Source organism: Lemur catta, chromosome 19, assembly GCF_020740605.2.
Source record: "Lemur catta isolate mLemCat1 chromosome 19, mLemCat1.pri, whole genome shotgun sequence".
Classification (NCBI taxonomy): Eukaryota; Metazoa; Chordata; class Mammalia; order Primates; family Lemuridae; genus Lemur; species Lemur catta.
In genome coordinates this window covers 5,914,789-5,937,676 of record NC_059146.1, presented here as the reverse complement: position 1 = coordinate 5,937,676, position 22,888 = coordinate 5,914,789, and the positions used below count along the sequence as shown (strand labels likewise).

Sequence of the window (22,888 nt, the reverse complement as noted above, 5' to 3'; positions counted from 1 at the left end):
TTTGTAACCTCCATCTGAGACACTTCTACAAAAACACTCAGCTGTCAAGCAGTTTCCCTGCCGCCCAAACCTCACGGCCACCATGCCATCCTCTCGGCCACTGAATAAGGAGCCGTGTTCTGCATCTGAGCAGTGATGCTTTCCTAAGAGCTGTAATGAAATGACCCTTTCAGGCGGATGAGAACCTAATTTATAACCTGGGAGCAGATCACTCTTATTTCTACCTGCTTGTCTTTTTGCTATGTCTTCACGTGCTCTTCTAAAATTTAACAAAAGAATCTGGTTTGTCCACAGAGTATCAACAATGGAAGGAATTTTTAATAAATTCTGCAGGCAAAAATACATCCAAACTATGCAAAATAGGTGGTTTCTTCCTCAGTAAAATCTCAGACCCGCCATAACTTCCATTGTAGGATTTGAGAGTTGTAGCCTTTACCATTAGAAAGTTACTTAATCTACAGCCAACACCTCTCACCCCAATGGATGCCACTGTCCTCCTTTTCTTTCGAACAGCTGGGGGACGATGATGGGTCAGATCTGATTTTATCAATAAACATTCCGAACACTTAAAGGTACCAAATTGCCCTTTCTTTCTTTCCCTTGCTGAAGTCATGTTAAATTGTGAACCTTTTCTCAGAAGACCCGTTTTCCTACCTATTTATTGCTTTTCCTTAGACTGCCGTCAGTTTTTCCATTGCCTTGAAGTGCAGAGGCTAAAATTGGATGCCATGCCCGGCTCGTGTAGACAGGGCTTTGTGAAGAAATGATTTCTTAGCTCTGTGTGTTGGGTTGTTATATCTGACCACAGCCTGCGTTGTCTTCAGTGTACACACAGTTCCCTGTGGTCTCCTTCCCCACCTTGTTTTCAGTCCTCTCCTTTAATAGACCTTCGTATACGCATCCCTTTCAAGTGCCCTTTTGTTTTCCACAAGCCATATTTAATGTTGTCTTAACGTTCTCTGTTGAGATATGAAAACAACACACCCTATAGCCAAGAAGCCCCTGTGGCCTTTGTTTGCATGAAAAGGCTCTTGAAGGACTGAAGCCACAACAATAGCATGCTGTGTTTATTGTTTCAGGATGGCAAAGACTACATTGTTCTTCCAATATCAGAGACTTTGAGCATGGAAGAGGATTCTGGACTCTCTCTGCCTACCTCACCTGTTTCCTGTATGGAGGAAGAGGAAGTGTGTGACCCCAAATTCCATTATGACAACACAGCAGGAATCAGGTACTGTATATGGCTGACATCCCCCGGGGCAGGGGGGCTTCAAGGCCATCTCAGGGAAGGGAGGGGGAGTGGAAGGAAGACCTTGTCTAAGGCCGCTGCATCCCACTTCCGCATAACCTTAGCCCTGACGCTAACATAAAGCAGAGTGCTCCTGGAGGAGGGTTTGGTAGGTGACTTTCCTCCCATCTGTAGCCCATGCTGTTGCCACGGCTCTTCCTTTAAGAATCCTAAGCCCTGCAGCTGCAATAGCTGGAATGCCACAGTGTGTTACTCTCCAGAAAGAGAGACCGGTTTTACAAAGACATCTGTATTTAAATGATCCCCATGTACGCTTTTATTAACGTGAATTAAATGGCTTAGAAGAGCCTGAGGAAGGAAGACTTCTGTGCCTATATGAGAACACACTTAGGGCTCTCTGGCGAGGAAACAGCACGCCATAGGTCTGAGTCCTGAATTAGACTGGACGCTGCGTCTCAGAAGCCCCTCCCGGGTCTGATCTTCGGCATTTTATTTGCATAATGGGGCGTCTGGGCTTATTTGAAACACATGCACTGCAGGCCTTCCCCGGGTTGTCAGGGGCTCTGAAGGCAGCTTTCTTTCTTCTCTCTCCCAGCACCTGCGCATAAGGAAGGAGCTGATACGGGTTTCTGCAAAGTGATATTAAAATTGCCTTTTACTAAGCCTGGGACTACTTCACTTTGCTTTGTTTCCTTCCCAACCCCTTTGGGTGTTTTCTTCCTTTGACTGGAACCCCTGATGGCCGGGTCCAGCCCGCCCTCCTGAGTGTGGCTGCAAGGAGGGGCAGGAGCTCTCCCATGTGCCGGGCGCTTGGCCGGGGTCCCGCATCGCAGGGGGTGCTGAGGAGGTGCCCGTGGACTGTGTGCCCCCTGGAGTCACGCAGGGCGGCAGGAACACCGTGATGAGAGAGGAAAGCTTAGAACCGTTAGGAGCCAACAAGTGAGCTGACCATTCCCTTCATGTCAAAAGCATTTGGCATTTTTAGAAGGACTTTTCCACAGACTCTCAGATTTTGCCCACCTGATAATGCTCAGAGTTAGGCAAAGTGCAGGCTGTTATCTTTTTTTGATGTACAGTTGCACATGAGGCTCAGCTCTATCCAGGTGTTAGAGTCAGTAGAACTCCCAAGTGTGCCTTTTAGCAGCTGTGTGACTGGGGCAGATGCTCTACCCTGTCCCTCAGTTCCCTTATCTGTGGCATGAGGCAAGACCACTGGTGCTGTTTGAAAACGGCTGTTTTGAGAGTTACATGATAGAACGTATTTCTAAGTGCCCGGCACTCGAAAGCACTCAATAAAAGATGGCTATTAAGTGAGCTGCTTAAAGTCACATCCCTGAGATGAATCCATTTCCTCTGACATCTGATTCAGCGCTGTTTTCTCCCGTACTGAGGAGGGCTGTCAGAGAGAGAGAGAGTCGTGAAATGAGACTCCAGTTCCACTCCTATGTTGACGAATTCCTAGTTCAAGTTCATTCAGCCTCCTGGTGTGATAATTGTTCCCGCAACACTGTTATTGATTGGCCTCTCCTTTATCAGAAAGCCATTTGGTCCTGAACTATATTCCTGGTGTTTTCTGTGACCGACTGGAGTGAGGATCCAAGCCGGCAGCCTCTTGGCTCGCTGGGTGCTTTGCACAGGGTGCCGGGCAGGAGACAAGTCACGTTTGTGTGACGGAAGTGCCAAACACCATGCTGGATCTAAAAAAGGACTGCTGACATTTATCCCCAGCAGCGTGGACAAATGTGATGCCGCGCTCCCAACCCAGGCCTGGCTCCTATTTTCTGTCTGTGATTTTTGAATGGGTTTTCCAGTCCAGTTTCTCTTTTATCCAGCCGTCCTTTGAAAAATAAGATGGGAATGGGAATCTTTTGTCCGCATCCCCTCTCAACCCCTTCCACCTTTTTTCCTTTTTGTAAAAATAAACTCACAGTCACCTTCTAATCATCTGAGTTCAAAGAAAGGCAGATAGAGGCATCTGCACACGGCACGCCTCATTCTGGTGCTCTCCTGGGGTTACGCTTCTCTGGGGAGAGCGAGATGAGGCTGGGGTGCCTCTCAGGGGAACTGTTCTATCCTCTTTCTCATTTCCAGCCAAGCAGAAAAACGGAGGCGTCTTTCTCCCTTGCTTCCTCCTTGTAATTTTCAATTCCATTGCATTATAAATAGAGCTGGACAGAGACATCACTGTGGGAACTGGCCTTGTGATTTGTCATTGCCCCTTTGAACCATTTTAAAAATATTTGTTCAGCATTTATTTAGAGAAGAGGCTGAGAAGCGTAGGGGAAAGTACCATGCACGTCTAGACTTAGTTTTGTCTCCAGTTTCCCCTGTGGATCAGCTCTGGTCCCAAGTTTGCAAGCTTCCTGCAAGAAAGCACATGGCCACTGGACTCATCTTTCTTTGAGGGCAGTTTGGGGACCATCTGGGGTTGCTCTGTCATTTCCCCTGGGACTTTCGCCTCCCACTCCAAGCAGCTTATCAAAGATTTCTTTGGAGTTCTCTCTCGGAGAAAGGTTTTGGTACATACCATTTTCTTCATTTTGGTTAATTGCTAGTGATGATTAAATGCCTCTTGTAGATTGATGCTTGGGACAGCCTGCTGGCTATATGTTCCTGAATTTAGCTCTGCTATTAGACTGCTTGAAGTGGGACTGTCCGTTCTCCACCTTTTGTCAGTTTCATACCCCACACTTACCCGCAGTCCCCTCCTGCTGCACGGTTAGTGCACACACGACAGCCAGGACAGCACTGTGCACATTGTAGGTGCTTAATAAAGACTTTGAACAATCCTGTCTGCTGCCCTCTTCTTCCTTTTCCTCCCTGAGACTCTTTAAAGGCATTCAGTGTGGAGTAGGATAAAACAAACAAAAAACAGAAAACAAACAAACAAACCAACCTTGCATGGGCTTTGGAGTCTGGAGACCTAAGTTTGAGTCCTAGTTCTACCCTTATTAGCCATTTTCTCCCTGAGCCTTGGCTTCCTCATCTGCAAGTGGGAAATAATAAAAAGACCTATTTCCTAGTCTTGTGAGGAGTAGATGCAACAATATCTGTGCAAATGCTTTGTCTGCTGGGAAGGACCGTACCGTTTTTTAAATTACTGGACTCAGAACTCAAGCAGCTGTCCTTTCTAAGGCAGCTGAATTACTGCCCAAGCTCACCAGCTCGAGTTGATTCCTCACCCCAGATACCACTGAAATCTGTCCACTTCCCCAAACCTCAGGCGTTCCCTTTCTCTAGTCAGGCTGCCCTCCTTCCTCCCAGAGAAGTGTGGCATCCCCCTGGTCTTATCCTCCTCAACCCAGAGTCACCTTTCTAACGGCATATCTGACCTTGTCAGTGTCATGCTTAAATTCCTTCCGTGGCACCTCATGGCCCTCAAAAGAGTAATGCAAGCATTCTAGCTAGGCGATTTTGGATACATTCCTTAACCTTGCTGTGCCTCAGTTTCCTCATCTAAAAATTTGGCACAATAATACCCACCCCTAGAGAGGTGTCATTGTGACGATGCCATGGGATGCTGTTTAGAGAACACTTGGCACAGTGCCTGGCATGTGGCACATTCTTAATCAGGGCTCCTGAATGAGTGAATGAAAAAATGAGTGACTGCAGTGTCAGTTGTTCTTGACAACCACTACTTTTAGGGACTGGAGTTTGGAGAAAGTGGGCTTTGCTTGATCCCTGTATATTTTGTCCTGTTTCTTGTGGAGCTTCGTTAGTGAGGATGCCACTGGTAAACCTTGCTCTCTCCTCTCCGTAAGGGGAAGAACCAGCCTCCAGAGGGAGGGGAGAGAGGCTTAGTTTCCATTCTTCTTCTTTGGCCCAAGGTCTATGCAGCATGTTCCAGAAGGCCACTTGTAGTGGAAAGTAGGCTGGGATAAGAGTTAAGAGTGTATTTTCCATTCCTTCCTGTGAAAAGGACTTCTCTTCTCTCCCCTTGAGCTCTACGTGACCTTGACAGATCACCCAGACTCACCCAAAGCCCTGTGGCCAGGAAGGAGCATCTCCCAAGAAAGAAGTGATCCGTTGTCTGACAAATCTTATTCTTTGGACTCCCAAAGGAGTCCCTTTTGGCACCCTTTGGAATTGAAAGGAGAAAAACAAGCTTTGATTCATAGAGCATTATTCTTTCTAAGAACAATAAGCCCAGCATTTGCCACATTGTTTTCCCAATATCTTAGTGAGCTAAGGAGGGACAGCTATTGCCAAATACATTTTTAAAATGGGGGCATCAGAGACGCAGAAATATTCATGACTTTCTCATGTTCCTGTAGTCAGTGGGAGACTCAGAAATAAGCAAAATATCTTATGACTCTCAAACCACTGCCCTTTCCTGAGACAGGCGACTTGGGGGGCTAAGAATAAGGGGCAGTGAGACTCAGCCCTTGTCCCTCTGCACACTAAGCCTCTGTCACAGGTAGAAGGAGGAGTTGTCTTTAGATCACTGGTGGGCTCAGAATCCTTTAGGGAGACCTACAGGGGTAGCCTCTGCCCATCTTTCATCGAATGGTTGTCCTGTGAACATTATCTAGAAAACTTTCCTAGGAGGTGGCCGGGAAGATGTGAAACTCTTGCTGATGTGTCCAGAGCCCAGTGGAGGAATCACACGCAATCAGGAAGCCAAGTAGAAGGCAGCTGGTCACCCAGTCTGCTGCTGTTGTCTTCAGGACAGCAGGGGATCTCAGAACTGCGATTCAGAGGAACAGGGGTTCATCTGGGCTCCTCAGTTATATTATACTTTTAAATGATGGACATTCACAGGAAATTAAGCCTTCCATGTGTGCTAGCAGAGAAAGATTTTGTTTTGTTTTGTTTTGTTTTCCTTTTTCCAAAGGATGTTTTGAAGGTTGCTCTTAAACTTGTGGTTGAAAGATAATGAACTTAGGTACCACTGGTAGTATCTGCAGCCAAATACACCACCACTAAAATATAAATATTTGTGCTTTTGCAGTCAGTATCTGCAGAACAGTAAGCGAAAGAGCCGGCCTGTGAGTGTAAAAACATTTGAAGATATCCCATTGGAAGAACCAGAAGTAAAAGTAATCCCAGATGTAAGTACATCTTTTAAAAATAGTCTCAGAAATAATACAAAGGATGAAACACTAGCTAGATAAATATTAGCCTAAGCATTAAAGTCTTGAAGCCTCGTTATAAGGCTGTCCTTGAAGGTATGTGTCACCGCAGTCATTATGGAGATGGAACTTTGGTTTTTACAAGTAAAGGCCCGGGTCCAAGGTTCAAGACAGTCTAGCTTTATGCCCAATTTCACTAAGTGTGAATAGAATCATTGTGAAAAGAGGGATGAAAACAGGCATCCTCAGCTGCTGCTTCATAAATTTTCTCTTCTCCATGGCCTGAGTCTACGTACAGGAAGCAGTTGCTTCCTTTTGTAGCATGCACAAGTTTTGGCTTTGATACCTTTACCTTCCTCTGAAGGCCATTGGAGCATAGTGTCTGATAGAGGAGTTAAAAATCAGTTTCATTAAATAGTTGGTCAGTATATACACTCAATCAACTGCCATCTCATTGTCTCTTAAAAAGGACAACCAGACGGATAGTGGTATGGTTCTTGCCTCAGAAGAGCTGAAAACTTTGGAAGACAGAACAAAATTAGCTCCATCTTTTAGGTAAGACTCAGCTACATAAAAAAGACAAATTTCAACAGGAATTTTTGGAAGAAACTTAGGGCTTTCAGTGAAAGCTCAGATTTCCCCTTTTGAGTGTCTTTGTTGGTTGGGGAAATTAGCATCCATCCACCTAAGGAAAAATTGAAACCAACAAAACAATGAAATCGACAAATCTAAAAAGTAAACTGAAATAAATTAGAAGATTTGGTCAATTTTTATGAGAATTTATGAATACTAGGGAATTTCTGAGCATATTTACTATGGCCAGTGGTTTGTGTGTACTTGCTAAATAACAAAGAGGTCATTAGATACAATCCCTAAAACAATTGTGGGAAAAGTATTAAATTTGGTTTTGAATATAATCTCCTCTATATTGTTCAGTGGGAATTTGTAGTTGCTTTGAATAGGTGTACTTGCTTTTACCCTAACAAATACATGAATATCTATAAGAATAATAGGATAAGAGTAGTAATTTATTTGCTAGAGGGCTCATTCTAAGTAAGAATTTGATATAATCTAACTGTTATATAAAATAGGATACTCATGAGTTTTTGAGTGATACACACACACAAAAATTAAAATATGCCATTGTGCAATTTTACTGTTTTCTTTAAGGCCCAAGGTAAGAAATTGTGAGAGCCAATCAGCTCTTTCATTCAATGACTCAAAAAATATTTGTTCAGCAACTGCTATGTGCCAGGGACCATGCAATTGATTGAGATACCTAAACTAGTTTTATTTGGATTGGATTAAAAGAAAAATTATATTTCTAGTTATTTGAAGTAACTTAAACCATATACGAACACAAAGTTCATAAAATCCTTTTTTGCAGTTTTTTAATATGAATAATTTGGGTAAAATACCTATTAAGGGGGAAAAACACCCCTCACATGGCTTGAGAACATATAAATCCTGAAGTTTCAGATCAACACAGTGTACATTTCTAAGCTTTGACATGATTCCCGTCTGTCAGGATTCCAGGCTGTTGAAAACATTCTCTAGTTGCTGCTGAGTGATTGGGGTCCTTAGTCCTTCCAAAGAATGTGGTTTTGATGAGTAAAAAGCAGTGTTTGACATGTCTGGCTTGATTGCACACACGCTTCAAGTTATTAAAGTTGCTCAAGAACTTTATTAACACCATACACATACCTTGTAGTCCCCTAATTGACGGAATAGGGGAAGGCACAAGTGAACTTTCAGAACATCCCAATTTCCTTGAATATCCTGAAAGCGGCCCTCTGGCTCCTGTCACTGTATACAAACTTGTCAATCTGCGAGACCGTAAAAATGTTCCACTGGTCGGAGCCCTTGCGTAACTCAGAAGAACTGCCGTTCATCTCATCCCAGGCTTGGAAGCCTTGGACCTCCATAAGAGGACTGATCTGCAACTACTCATTCATGCGAGTACCTGAGAATAGACACCGTTGGAGTAAACTTGATGTGCCGAGTAACACCTGGGAGAGAGAGGCGGCTGGAGTCTCCGGGGAGATGACAGCCCGGGTGGAGTTGGGAATGGGGTTAGGGTGAGAAGCAAAAGAACTGTCTTCTCTCTGCCCACTCATTTGTTTGCCATTTCTTCCGCAGCGGGATGATGCCCAGCAAAAGCAGGGAGTCTGTGGCATCTGAAGGCTCAAACCAGACGAGTGGCTACCAGTCCGGGTATCATTCGGACGACACGGACACCACTGTGTACTCCAGCGAGGAGGCAGAACTTTTAAAGCTGGTGGAGATCGGAGTGCAAGCTGGCAGCGTGGCCCCGGTTCTCCAGCCCGACGCTGGGCACGCACTGAGCTCGCCCCCTGTTTAGAAGGAGGCCCCCCGCCCCCCGCTCCGGATACCACGTGAGAGGTGCTGCTCAGATTGTCAAGTGTTGTTCTTTCCACCACCAGGAAGTAGCCACATTTGATTTTCATTTCAAAAAAAAAAAAAAAAAGGACCTTGGACTGCAGGGAGCTAGTCCTCTAGGCATTTCCTGAGACGATGCTTGTGACCCAAGAATGTGTTTGTATCTTCTCCCAGTGTTGACCCGATTCTCTTTTTCATTCCTTTAAAAAGCATTTATAATGCCCCCGCCTGTGGGTCTCAACATGGGTTCGAACAAAGACGGTCAAGAAATGGCTCCATCCTCCAAGAAGCAGCAGGACCTGGGGAGCTGACACTTCTGCTAAACTAGAAGATGAACCGGGCAACGCATGTGCTTTAGGTGTTGAAGATGGGAAAGATTGGTGGGGCTGAGTCCGTCTGAGAGGCTTTGTTTTAGGCTTTGGGTCCCAGCCAAGTCTTAAGTGTGGGATTTGGGTTGATAGAAAGGAAGACGTTAGCTTGCTCTGAGAGAGTAGTGGAGCCTGAAAGTGCATTGTGCCGGCTCTGGCGGAGGTGGGCATGTGGTCTGCTAGGGAGGGAATGGAAAGGCTTCAGACGAGGGTTCTGGTTTTAGAAGGTTGCGTGATCTTCGCAGTTGGGCTAAAGGAGAGTTCCTTGTGCTGTTTCCGACTCTTAATGAGCGTTCCTTCCGGACCCTTACGTGTCTCCTGGCCAGGCCCCAGGAAGGAAATGATGCAGCTCTGGCTCCTTGTCTCCCAGGCTGATCCTTTATTCAGAGCACCACAAAGAAAGGACATTCAGCCCGGGGCTCCCCGCCGTGTTGAAGAGCTCTGGCTGCACAGACCAGCTTCTGGTTTCTTCTGGATGAATACCCACATATCTACCCTGATGGGATATGTCTGAGACTGAATGCGCTGGTTCAGTGTCAAGCTGTGGGGTCAAAGCTTCAGGAAGGAATTTACCCTTTTGTTCCTCCCCTACCCCCGGCCTGCTCTCCCCACAACCCGCCAGTATTTTAGTTATGTGGCCCCTACACTCCAGTAAACCTGTTTGGGTTTGTTCACCCTGTGAATGATTATTAGCCAGATTTCAAAAATTACTTTATAGCCAAAATTTAACAACATCTATTGTATTATTTACACTTTTAACATATAGGGCTATTTCTACTGGTTTTTGCCCTTGTTCTTTCCTTTTTTTTAAAAAAAAAGAAAATGTGTTTTTCATTTGGTACCATAGTGTGAAATACTGGGAACAATGACTATAAAACATGCTATGGCACATATATTTATAGTCTGTTTATGTAGAAACAAATGTAATATATTAAAGCCTTATATTATATATAATGAACTTTGTACCATTCACGTTTTGTATCAGTATTATGTAGCAGAACAAAGGCCATAATGCTTTCAGCAATTGATGTCATTTTATTAAAAAATACTGGAAAACTCGAAGGGATCTCTTTGCAAGGTTGCATTACTGTGCCCATCATTTTCTCATTTCTAAACTGGAGGAGGAGGAATCAGACATAATTTCCACGTGGTTGTTTTTCCTTCTCATAAAGCAGTGGTCCCCTACCTCTTTGGCACCAGGGACTGATTTCATGGAAGACAGTTTTTCCAGACTGTGGATGGTTTGGGGATGATTCCAGTGTATTATGTTTATTGTGCAGTCACACCGCTGTGCTAATGATACTATGTCTTTGTAGCCACTCTCCAGCGCTAGCATCACCGCCTCAGCTCCACCTCCGATCATCAGGCTTTAGGTTCTCATATGGAGCGTGCAGCCTAGATCCCTGGCATGCGCAGTTTACGGTAGGGTTCGTGCTCCTGTGAGAATCTAGTGCTGCTGCTGATCTGACAGGAGGCGGAGCTTATGCGGCGATGGGAGTGATGGGGAGCGGCTGTAAATACAGATGAAGCTGTGCTCGCTCACCCACTGCTCACCTCCTGCTGTGGAGCCCGGTTCCTAACAGGCCACTGACCGGAGCCAGTCTGCAGCCCAGGGGTTGCGGACAGCAGTTATAAGGAATATTTTCACAAAATGTTTGAACTTCACAAACCAATAAATGTATTCATAGTAAAAAGTAGAATGGCATAATTACCAGAGCTGCCTTAGGGGTAAGTACTTCTGGTTTGAAGTCTAATTTCTTATTCCCCTCTCTTCTTCATCACACAAATAATTCTCATACACACACGCACACACACACAAGCTTTCTTATATTCTGGGCACTTTGAGATTGTTAAAACGTAGACTGAGAGATACATGGCTCTGGGGCCCTGGAGTGAACCCCATGTGTGTCAGGATAATCAGCCATGAAACTCAGGGTGAGAGACCTGGGACAGGTGGCCAGACCCAGGGCAGCATGGGGAAGCCCAGAGCATGTCTGCAGTGCCCAGCAGTATTTCACTGCACACTTACGGGGTCAAAACATCAGACCCACTATCGCCATGTTGAATGATTACTTCTGCCTGAATTCAGTAAGCATGATTATTTAACAAATCATTGGCACCAGTAAATGACTTGACTTTTATGTGATATTTTTTATACAAGATTTTGAAATGTTTATCTAGTCAAATATGCCTCTCTGTCTCTCTTTTTTCTTTAAAAAAAAAACAGCTTGTAGGTTTTTTTAAAAAAAGAATCTGATGAAGGAAGGTGTTCTCAATTCTCAAATAACACCAAATTCTAAATTTTCTTTTACTGTACTTAAATCCATTTGGAATTTTCATATATGGGGTGACATAGGAGTCTAACATTTTTTTTTCCATGCAGATTGTCAATCATGGAAGCACCGTTTATTAAATATCCCCCTTTTCTCTGTGGTTAGGGAAATACCTTTTGTACATTTTCCCAACCCTATCACGTCACTGACATTCTGCACAACTCTGCAATGAAGAAGAGGCCGTGGGGGTGTGTGGTTCGTGGGGCTGGTGCTTACGGGTCGGGGGACTGGCTGGGAGGAGAGCGTCAGGGTCTTCGCACAGACTTTGGTAAACTGTGGGGCAGGTTTGCCCTGCAGAGAGTTCCCGTTATTATAACCTCTTCCAGGAAACGGATGGAAGAAGACTCTAGGTTATTCAGGATGGAGGAGACCTCGCACAAACACACAGGATTTTTCTCCACTTTAGGAAAAAGGGAAGATTTTGTTTCTCCTAAGTGGCTCATGGCATTGCTTCCAATGCCAGGAATTTGGATTCAGCCGAAGCTTCACACTTTATTAAGAAATGCTTTCAGCACCTCCGGCAGGATGATTAGGAGGTGAGGTTTGGCTTTCTTCCTCTCTCTTCTGTCATCCATGCCTCTTGTTCTTAGCTCTTTTTTTTCTCCTCATCTGCGCCTGTATTGAAGAAAAAAAAAATGTGGCTTTTTAAAGTGCTTCTCCCATGGTCTTATTTTCAAACCTTTGATTGGAGGCATTTGCTGTGTTTTAGGTGGGGTCTCTCTCCTCTTCTCCTTTCCTCCCTAAATTTGCTTTCATCCTTCCCCCACCACTTGAACTCTTCTGGCTCCTCACCTTCCACTTTCTTACCTTCCTCTCCCCTGTGCCCCAAGCCCAGCAGGAGAGGTGAGAATCGTGGGGAGGCTAAGTTCATTCCCCCTGGATTAGGTGATCCTATCTAAGCATATTCCTTTGTCCTCTTCCATAAAAGTGAAGAAGAAAAGTGAAAACTTCAAACCCACAAGTTTCTAGTTGCTAACTTAACCCAGTGTTCCTGTCTCTCCCTGGCATGTCTGTCTTTCTACCTTTGACTCATATATTTATCACCAGATGGTAAAATGCAGGCAAACCCAGAAAATAAGCTTCTCATACACTTTTTTCCACATTTGTGTGTCCCTTTCCCTTAGGGGCTGTGGGCATGTCCTTGCATTCTTGCGTATGCAGTGAGCACAACTCAAAGGGCATTCCAACTCGCTTTTATAAAATTGCATTTTCTGAATGAATCTCTTCCATGTTAAGAGTTTAGACATATGTAAAAAAAATCATTTTTTGTGAAAGCCATTTTAAGTCCAATTTTTGGAAAAGTTATAGACTGCTCCTAGGTGATAAAGAAATCAAAACGGTAAAATAAAGTTGTTTACTCTGTTTTTGACTGAAATGGAGAGAGAAATGGCAGAATCTGGGAGGAGCAACCCAGAGAGAAATTAAATAGGCAAGTTGACCTGAAATTCTGGAGCTAACAGGGTAGAATATCTGACTCCGGAGAGGTCTGACTCAGAGATAAGGACTCTGAGTTAGGGAATAGTATTCTAATGAATACTACTGATAAGACAAGGGTTACAGTAAACTGTGATTGATATCAAGTGACTGCTAGTTAGAAGACATCAAATTGTACCTTACATTTTATTTTCTTTACAACATGTGACTTTTATGGAACAGCTTGATGCCTCTAAAAAACAATGTGACTTTCAGTAGTTCCACTAAATTTTTTTTTTGTTTAAAAATTAAAAAATGAGAAGATAAATACCTGGTTTAATTTTGTATTTTAGCCTCACTTATTTACGCCAAGTACTTCAGAACATACAAATCAGTGTCCTTACCAAAAACTGGTGACAGTGTACCCTCATACCTTGATTGTTTGAAGATCTTAACTTTTAAATACCTTGCAACAGAAAAAGGATAGGAGGAATAAGAAAACGGGCTTTTGCTCTAGTCTATTTCATTTTTTGCCGGGTTTGTCTTTGCTCTTCTTCAGGAAGTAATATTTGGGCCGAACAAATTCAGGAAAGTGGGTTGAGTTCTGCAGTTAAAGGTCCCCTCACAGTGTCTGGCTCTGGGGCCCAGTGCAGCTCACAATAGGGGCACGGCATGAGTCACCAGGGGGCCTCTGCACGAGTGTGACCGGGGGAGGTTTAACGGCGTCCCGGTGCTGTGCGCAGGGGCTCTCTCTAAGCTGAAATGACTTATCCTGTCAAAGGGGATTGAAAACATTCCATTCACTGCCACAGAGAGAACATAAGTGGGGATGAAAACCTAGATACGAGGCAGAGAATTCAAGCTAGACAGAAAGTGAGCGGCAACGTCTCCCAGTCATTGCCCAGGTGAGCGGGAAACCTGGCAGATGGCATCCCGCAGCCCATGGGGAAAGCAGAGCCTTCCGTAGAAATCAAGTTCCAAAGATTCAGCCCTTAATACTAAACTTAAATGAATAATGTGTGTATATATATATATTTGTTTGTTTATATTTAATTGCATCTACAAAATGCATACAATGTGCCAGATATTCTTTTAAAAAAGTTTATTAGCTCAAGCTGTAGGGACCCTACAGAAGGATGTAGGCAACGCAGTGTAGACCGAGTGGGTGAGCCAGAGTAGGATGCACAAAGGGACCCTCCTTAATGGTTTTTGTAAGTGTTTGCTAAGGATTTACTATGTGCCAGACAACCTAGCAGGCAGTGGTCAAAATCTTTTCTTAGCTGCATGGTTAAGGGTCACGAACAGAACCAAGGGAGGAAGATACTCACTCTTACTCCATGTACTTATTCCTTTCTATGTCCTCACGGTCTCACCTTAATGAATTGAGCATAGTTTTCATTATCGGCTCAGCCATTCTTCATTCCGTTATTCTTGAATAAAAATCTGAGTTCAAGGACCCCTTTAGGTGTTTTAATATATAGAGTCACCATGGAGGCACTTAACCTGATGTCAGAGTCAGGAAGCTCGTGGGAAAAACCCAGGTAAGAACCTTCTTACATAAGACTGAGGAAATTAGGTTTATTTTTGTCTGGTTCACCTCATATTGCAAAATTTGCATTTCTCATGTAAAGCAAGATAAGAGTCTGTTAGTGCTCCAGAAGAACTCCATGTTGGCAGGGACTGCACGGCAACACAGAAGGACTCTCTGGTGTTGTGAGTAAGGCCGTGTTGTTCTTTATGCCACTGTTCTGCATTTTAAACTTTTCCCATGGATGAAAATCCAGAGTACAGAGAGAATAGATTCTATCATTGCCATTAGTTTTACTAGGAATTATTCTGCAGGAATTGTTTCATATAATGATTTCTTCTTGGGAATTTCAAAAATATTATCGGATATCACACAACTTTTCATAAATATGTCTGTTTTACAAAGCAAGGTGTACTCCTGTATAGATCAGCTTGTGATCTTTTCAGTGGCCTGTACTTGAGTCAATGGAAATGAATTTTCCTTCCATTCAATCATTGTCAATAGATCATGATGTATTGCTGGGCCTCCTCCCAACCCTGCCCCTGTCTAATATGGTTGGCAAATTACCTTGAGGATCTGTCATGAAGAGAGAAAAAAGATCCTCATTCTTCTCTTATCACCTTATTCATCAGTGAATTTCGGAGTTCAGCCCAGCTTTTGTTCCTGTGACCTTTTGTACTGGAGGAGGGCTTATTGCTTCTTTGACAGAGGAGCAAGATGGCATGCCAGAATCCATTCCTGAGCTGGATCTTACAGAATTAGTTAATAATGCTCACTTAAAAAAGGCACCAGTGAGTATTAATTTTGGACAACATATATGTTGGAGCAAGTTTAATCACGGCACAATAGAATTTTAAGATAAATACATATTATGGATTTAACTTTCATTATTTTTGAATATTTCATGGTGATAGATATTTAAGCAGTCTCTGCACTCAGACCTGAGCAGCACAAAGGGTGGAGAGCTGAGGTTGATCATCTACCACATGCCAGGCATTGAGCTTCGTATATTATCCTTTTAAATCCTTGCAATGGGCCCTTGCATTAGTGCTATCATCACCACGCTACAAGTGAAGATTGGCAGGTAAGGCTTGAAGCCTCAACATGCAAGGTCGTACACACCAGATTAAATCCAGTCTCCTGAAGACGTTGGCGACATGTTGTTATTTGAGATAAGAACAAGGATGGGATCTTCTCTCTTGATGGAAGGCAGTGAGCTGGCTCATCCTATAAATCAACTCTCAACTGAAAGTTACATGTTAAGGTGACCTGGTGCCTTTACGTGTCTTAGTCAATACGTGTTGGCTTCAACATTCCCATCTTTAAGGCAGCTTTATCTGTAAGATAATTCCCCTAGGCAATGACTAAACATAAAAGCTCAGTGTTGTAATGAACATCTGACTCTCAGAAGAAAGACATGTGTTACTCACTAGCTGTGTGGCCTTTGGCAAGTTCCTTAACAGTCTCTGAGCCTTACATCCCTCAGCTGGATGAAGATTAAATAAGATGTGTGTAGAGCATGCAGCACACTACCTGATACCTAGAAATTGAGTAATAAAAGTTAGCTTATATTCTTATGATGATGCTGGTGATAATGATATTAGGTCTATTTATACCTTGTTGAATGACAGTTCTCAAAAATTGTCAATTAATTTACCAGCAACAAACAGGATGGGGGTCTTCAAAGGAGCATATTGCCCTTCCTGGTCCATTTGGTTTAAAGACTTATACGAAGACTCTCACAGTCCTTGAATAACAAATTACTGGATGACATGGGCATGGGGAGGGTGTAGTATGATAGAGTTAAGATTCAGAAAGAACTCACCACTCGGGATTTGAAGGCTGAAGTAAATAAGCTAAATTGATTTTTCTGCACCAATTTTGGGATGAGACACAAGGCTTAGCAATAGCTTTAAATTGGTTAGCAAATATCACTTTGCAAAAAGTCAATTAGCCAGGGATCAATTTATTAAAGATCAGTTTGTCAAATGATCAATTTGCTCAATGACTAACTCATCAAATTAAATTTATCAATAAACCAAAATTCTTAAGAATTATTAATAAAGTTTACAGCGATTTGTATTGAAGATTTCTGTGAAGGCTGAATGGAATGATTTTCATTCTGCTTTCATAACAGAATTTTATGGAAGTTTCAGTTTTTTAAATGTTGAGGCATAGAGGCTTAAACTGCCCATAAATATATTTAATAATTTTCAATTATTTATTCAAATTTATCAATTTCAGCATAAGGTTATATAATATATTTGCCATCAATGTGAAAATTCTGTGGAAGGATTCAAGCTAATCACATCAATATGAAATGCTGAATTTTTCTCACCAATAGAAATAAAAAATTAAGGCTTATATGCCAATGGAGGCATTACTGAAAGAATGGTAAAGATGTCCAAATATTGAAAAAATTTACAACAACATTCCAAAGGAATCAGAAAAACTGAAACGTGGCTAGAGAAATTCTATCATACTAGAATGTTTTTGTCTATTTTGTTCACTGCTTTATCACCAGCAAGCACCTAGAACATGCCTAACAGTAGGCGCTCAATAAATATCCGTGGAATGCAATGATAAAATTGGTCATTTGGTGAATAGAATTTTAGCCAGGTGGCTCTCAGAAAATTCACTTCTGGCATTTTTAACCTGCTGTCCTTTGCAAGGGCAAAAATACTTAGGGGTTTTTGCTGACCATGTTTTCAGGGTATGCTGGGGTTTCCAAGGAAGTGAAGGAAATTTTAAGCTGTGTACCTAGATAACCGTGTGAAGACAAAGGAAGGAACTGTCCTGTTGTCTCCAAGCTGGTCAGACCCACTTGGATTCTGACACTCAATGCTTGTACCCACATTTAAGAGGGAACTTGACAAACCTCAGCACACCCAGTGGAGGCTGATCAGGATGGTCTTACCTAAGGAATGGTTGGGAAACTGGAGACAGACTGGAGAGGATTGATTTAAGAGGGCAAGGGCTCTCTTTTCATGTACGAAGCGGATTCCAAGGAAAGTATTTTGGCTTTTTTTTTTGTCTTCCCAAAGGGCAAAGTTAGATCAATGGATAAAAATCATGAGAGTGGCAGATCCTGGTCATCTGATTCCCAATCACATGCCTTTTCCTTTGTGCTTCTTGGATTCTCCTCTCCCTGGGGTAAGTGGAGATTGTTCTGTAAGTTTGTTGGAGAGGAGTTAAGAAGTTATAAGGTGTTAAGGAATCTGAACTGCAGTTGGATCAGGTGGTTTCTAAGTTCCCTTTCAGACCAGCATATTGGACACCAAAAAGCTGGGCTCCCAAGTGAGACAGACCTGTGTTCTCATCCTGGCTCCACCATTTAGTAGCTGTGTGATCATGTGCAAGTTACTCAACCTCTCTGAGCCTGAGTTTCCTCATTCATAAAATGGAGATAATAATAATATGCACCTCATACGGTTGCTATAAGGATTAAATAATGGATATAAAGCGCTTGGTGCAGTGCCTGATACAAAAGAAGCAATAAGTGCCTAACGAATATTCTAAATCAGTGAAAACGAAGGCACCACATCTACCTCTCTTTTTTCAAGAAGTGATAACCAAGGTTTCAGTCTCAAATGGTTAAAGTAGGCACTTCTAACAGCTCACCAAGTTCTTCTGAGGGCAGGGAAGTTATTTTTTGTTTTCAGAATAGCTGCTTCCACAGATGATGCCCAAATGTATACACAACACTTCAAACACTTCAGTATTTGCCGTGGACTGCAGACCTCTGCTTTGTTCGGGGCTCGGGCGGCATGGAGACAGGAAGAGGAGCTGAGACACGGTGGCCGAAGAGCTGGAGTCCCGGCAGGGGTGAGCAGGGAAGTGGGCCCGTGAGTCACAGGCTGGGAAGCTACAGCACTGTCCCTGTGGCTGCTGGGCTCTTCACCCAGGGAGACATTTCCTGCTCTCTGCACTCCGCACTCCCTCCCTGCAAGAATTTCCTAAGACAAGGTCTTTGGCTGAATTGTAACGCAAGGGAAGGAGTGTTTTCAGTGCCTGCCAGGGCCGGGAATCTCCCAAGCCTTGAGAAAAGTGAGCGTGAGGCAAGCTGGCCCCCTGTGGGGGACTCCCTTGCCATGATGGCAAAAGGAAGCCGACAGCATTGACTTGTTTCCTCCGGGGTTGGAGGGGCTTAGCTAGCTTGGGAGTTGGAAAGCCAAAGGCATGTCCTTTGCACACAAGTGTCGCTGTTAAAATAGTCCTTCCACCGCACCCCTGGAGAGAGGGCAAAGACTTCACTTTGACTTTGGCCAATAGTGTCCCATGATCCCCTGGGATTTGCACACTCAAGCTCCATATTGCACGAAGGTTGTCACAGGATGTGCTGGTCACCTTGGGAGAGGCGCTGGTGTGGGGTCATCTCGATCCAGACCCTCCGCCTTTGACAGGTTTATGGAGGACAGAAGGCAGGGAGGCATCTCCCCCCTTGGCTTTGGCCTGCCAGCCCTGCGTTCCCGGTGGGATTGGGGGCCCCCTCCTGCCTGCAGACTGATTAGACCCCAGGAAGCTTCCCGGGTCATGTGGAAACGGCACAGGCTCTCTAGCATATGGCGCTGATAAGGATCGCACGCTTAGAGATAAGGAGCTGCTTAAGGGAATCTGAGGAAGCCGGGGTTTGTTTTCACAAAGCGGGACAATGTGAAGTGTAATCCCTACACCGATGCACTTAGCTGTTGAGCATAGTAAGTCCTGAGGAAGGGGTGCTCTTCTGGCTCATGAATTACTCGGAGTCTACCCTGGGGAACCCAGTCGTTGGCAGGTATCCTTTCCTGCTGGATGGTTCGAAAGGCAACTGATGATGGGTCAGGTGGCCGAGCCTCCTGGGCTCCTGAGGGAACAAGACCTGGAGGAGCCACAGCTGCAAGAGACCGAGGGCCCCTGGGCCTTTTGCTTCCACAATGAGGGAGGCTTTGAAGAGGCGTAATATGGCGGCGCTCGCTTAGCATTTTCTGCTAACTCCAGGGTTTGGCGCTGTGATGTTAGGGTGCCCGGAAGTGCCAAGGGGTCTTGGTGAAGGCCATGTCCCCTCCAGAACTGCCAAGTGGATGCCAGGCAAGGCTGGGAAAGCTGTAGTTTTGCACGGGGCTAGCAGTCCGTCAGAGAACATGCTTCTGGGTGGATGGCTGGTGTACAGGAACAACCTTTTTGTGAGTTGACATTCTCTTCTGGTTTATTCCATGCATTTTCTAATCAAAACTATTTGAATGCTAAAAATGTCTGCCCTGCAAATCCAATTTGTGCCCACTGCAGAGGCACATTGTGACGTCACTGCTGTCTTGAAGACGCTTGCTGGATCTTCAAGCCACTCATGTGATGGAAAATACCCAGGAATGAATCACTTTAAGAAGCTTGAATGATTTCTCTTAAAGGACAAGAGATTCTCCCACCAAGCACTTAATCCAAAGTTAGTCTCAGGCTACTCCCGGCCTCTGCAGCCTGCTGGAGTTCTTAGTCTGAGTCCACAGGAGGGGACAATATGACTGTCTCGAACATTTAGCACACCACACGACGGAGTTCGTGCAGTAGATGTAGGATGGCAAGAAAGTACGTGGCTTTGGGGCCAAGCGAGGACCAGGTAGGGCTGGAGCAGGGATTGCCCAGGTCAGCCAGGCTGCGCTGGGGGAAAAACACAGCTTACTCCGTATCTTATCAAGTGCCATTTTGTGTGATTTAAGACAGCCCAGTATTAAATTTTTAAAAAGTGTGTTGGGGGTGGGGTGGGGTAGCCACGGACGGACGGAAATCTTCTAACGGCCATGGCGCTGGTTTCCAGAGACTTCAGGAGATAACGTCCCACTGGGAGCTGTGTGGGGGCACTTAGGGTGGCTTTGCCCTAAGGCAAAATAATAATCACAAAGCGATCTTTACATTTTCTGATAAAGCTCTCCCTCTTGCCTACTGGCAGAAGCTGATGAACATTACATTTGAGTTAAGCACTAAAAGCAGCGGGGAACATTGAGATAAACCACCGCAATTATTAACTTACTTGCTGTTTAATGGCACGAAAACCATCAGTAGTGTGGCGGGCCCGACTGGGTTCCCACAGTGATCTCGTGTCTTCGGGTCTGGCTTATTATGTTTTATTGGCAGCCCACAGCTTGTGCTAATTGTGCAGCTGCGACTGGGAAGGGTTAGGGCCTGGGAGGGTCACAGTTGTCTCCTCAGACCAATGTAAGCCTAGGTAGCTAGAGTGGAGGGGCAGTTTGAAAGTTGCCATTCTTATTGGGGACTCACTGATTTTTTTTTTTCACTATTTGCCTGAAAAGGCAGCTTGTGTTACCCCATTTCACCCATCAGCTGTTCAGACATGGTGCTTTGGATGGGCTGTATTAAGAATGGATGCCGTGCAAGGTATCCCAACAGCTTGTTGAACTCCTCTTCGAAGCAGGTACTATTTATAACAGCCTTCTTGCTAAGAGTGATTTTAAGAAAACACTGCATCAGAAAAACTTTTTGAAGCTTGTTGGCAATTTATAAAAATTCAGCATATGAAGATTTTAGAGCCTTGTACCTTCTGCAATGTACCGACCAAAACACGAGATATTTAATTAAATACTGTATGCATTGGATAGTCATACCCAAACTCAACAATTGCCAAAACATTCAGTGAAGCTGTTGTATTAAAGCTAACTGTTTACAAAGTATTTTTGAAAACATAAAATAAACACTTTTATTAAATGACTGAGGAGGTTCATTCACGTCTTTGATGCCTTGAAGTGTTACAAATATCCAAAGTCACCTGGAACCATCTCCTGATATTATCACCTTGAGGGTTAAGATTTCAACGTACGAATTTTGGAGGGACACCATCAGACCACACAGACACATGTGAGCCACAGCCGTCTCTTTCAGATTATTCTATGATCTTCTCTGGTTTTTAGGTGTGAATTCTCCTATTTGTTCCATCTACTGTATCATTCTCACAACTAATTTCATTCTCTGTAAATCTGTCTTCGCCAGTGGTTGGCTGTTTTGTTTGTCTTGGGGTTTTCATTCAAGTCTAACACTATTGTACAGGGCCTTACATGATGGTTTCTTATTTTCCTCTGCCAGCTTCTTATAGATATTGCTAGGCCTGGACTGTTTTTTTATTAGTTTCTTAGCTGAGGTTCCTATACTACTCATACCATATTTAGGTTCCAGTTTCTTACAAGTGATTTCTTTTCCTTTTTTATTTTCTTTCCTTGCCTTTCCTTTCTCCTTCCTTCCCCTCCCCTCCCCCGTTCCTCTCCTCTCCCCTCCCTTCCCTTCTCTTTTCTTTTCCTTTCCTTCCCATTCCTTTCCCTTCCTTTTCTTCTTTCCTTTTCTCTTATAACCAGAGGGACAGCCCACTTTGCTGGTGCTTCCCAAGCACGGAGATAACCTTTCCTGTCCCCTGACTTCATGAGGGAGCCCATGTCTTTCTCTCTGACATGCAAGCTCTTTGTCTCCTATCTCTGTAAGGCATGCACCTCCCAGGCCCCAAGGCCCCCAGTGCAGAAATACCTATGACCTACCAAGCTTCCCTTACCTGTTAGGGCTCTGGTGCCTGGAGATTTTTCTTGCATCCTTTCAAATATCTGCTGTTGATCCCATATTTTCTAACTCATCATTTTCATGTGTTTGAGAGGTGGGGGAGGGTATATATATCTGCTCGGTGTGTCATTATCAACCTACAATTGTGTTTTATTGCAGAAAAACGCTTATTGTTGTCTTTGAGGGAAACCTGAATGTTAAATAAAAATTACACATTTTTCACTGTGTAGAAGACCTGAACTGAGAATAGCTGTGACAGGTTTCAGCTGAGGCACATCCAGACAACCACTAAATCCCTTGATGGTTGCCTGAGAGTAGAAACAAAACTACTGTTGACCAACTCTGTTGCATTAAATGAATGTAGTCAACAGAGCTGAGAGTGCATGTCCTTAGTTGTGAGATGTAAAACTTTGATCGTTTCTATGCATGAGCAGAAGCAGGGAATCCAAATGGGAGATTTTAGCAAAGGTATCATTTGTATTTTTACCAGTGGTAAGGCATCAGAGGAAGAAGTTATCATCCTGAGCAAAGTTTAGTTTAATAGGTTCAGGGAGACAATCTTAGGCATTGCATTAATCTGCTTGGGCGGCCATAACATACTGAAACAACAGAAGTTTATTTTTTTCCACTGTTCTGGAGGCTAGAAGGTCCTGGCCAGTGTAATTTCTGGTGAGGGCTCCCTCCTTGGCTTGTAGATGGCTGTGTTCTACTTCTTGAATTAGCTCACTGTTTCTCAGGAGTGGACCTCTTTTGGAATGTGGGTGTTAAGATTGGTATTAACTTTGTAATTATTATTTTAACTGTACATATGTCTTCTGTACTATTCTATATTATGATATATTTCATATTAGAAAGAAAATGTATAGGAATTTTATTTTTCTTTTTGATGTTGATGCCTGATGATATAACATGTATTTCCAGGAATGGGGCTCTGGTTTATAATACTGAACCTGTGTGACATGAGAGTCTAGTTGACATTTTGACTGTAGCCTAGT

At 43.8% G+C, this 22,888-nt stretch overlaps 1 protein-coding gene across 2 annotated transcripts in view; it reads left to right on the top strand.

The window, feature by feature from the left end:
* KDR (kinase insert domain receptor) overlaps positions 1–10,147 on the top strand; it is a 71,149-nt gene extending 61,002 nt beyond the window's left edge. For both annotated transcript variants that reach the window (XM_045533044.1, XM_045533043.1), the window contains exons 27-30: positions 1,080–1,231; positions 6,201–6,300; positions 6,791–6,876; positions 8,461–10,147. In XM_045533044.1, coding sequence (XP_045389000.1) covers positions 1,080–1,231; positions 6,201–6,300; positions 6,791–6,876; positions 8,461–8,683 — 561 coding nt within the window. In that variant the 3' untranslated portion in view covers positions 8,684–10,147. The remainder of the gene's footprint in view (positions 1–1,079; positions 1,232–6,200; positions 6,301–6,790; positions 6,877–8,460) is intronic.
* Positions 10,148–22,888: the final 12,741 nt, after the last annotated feature.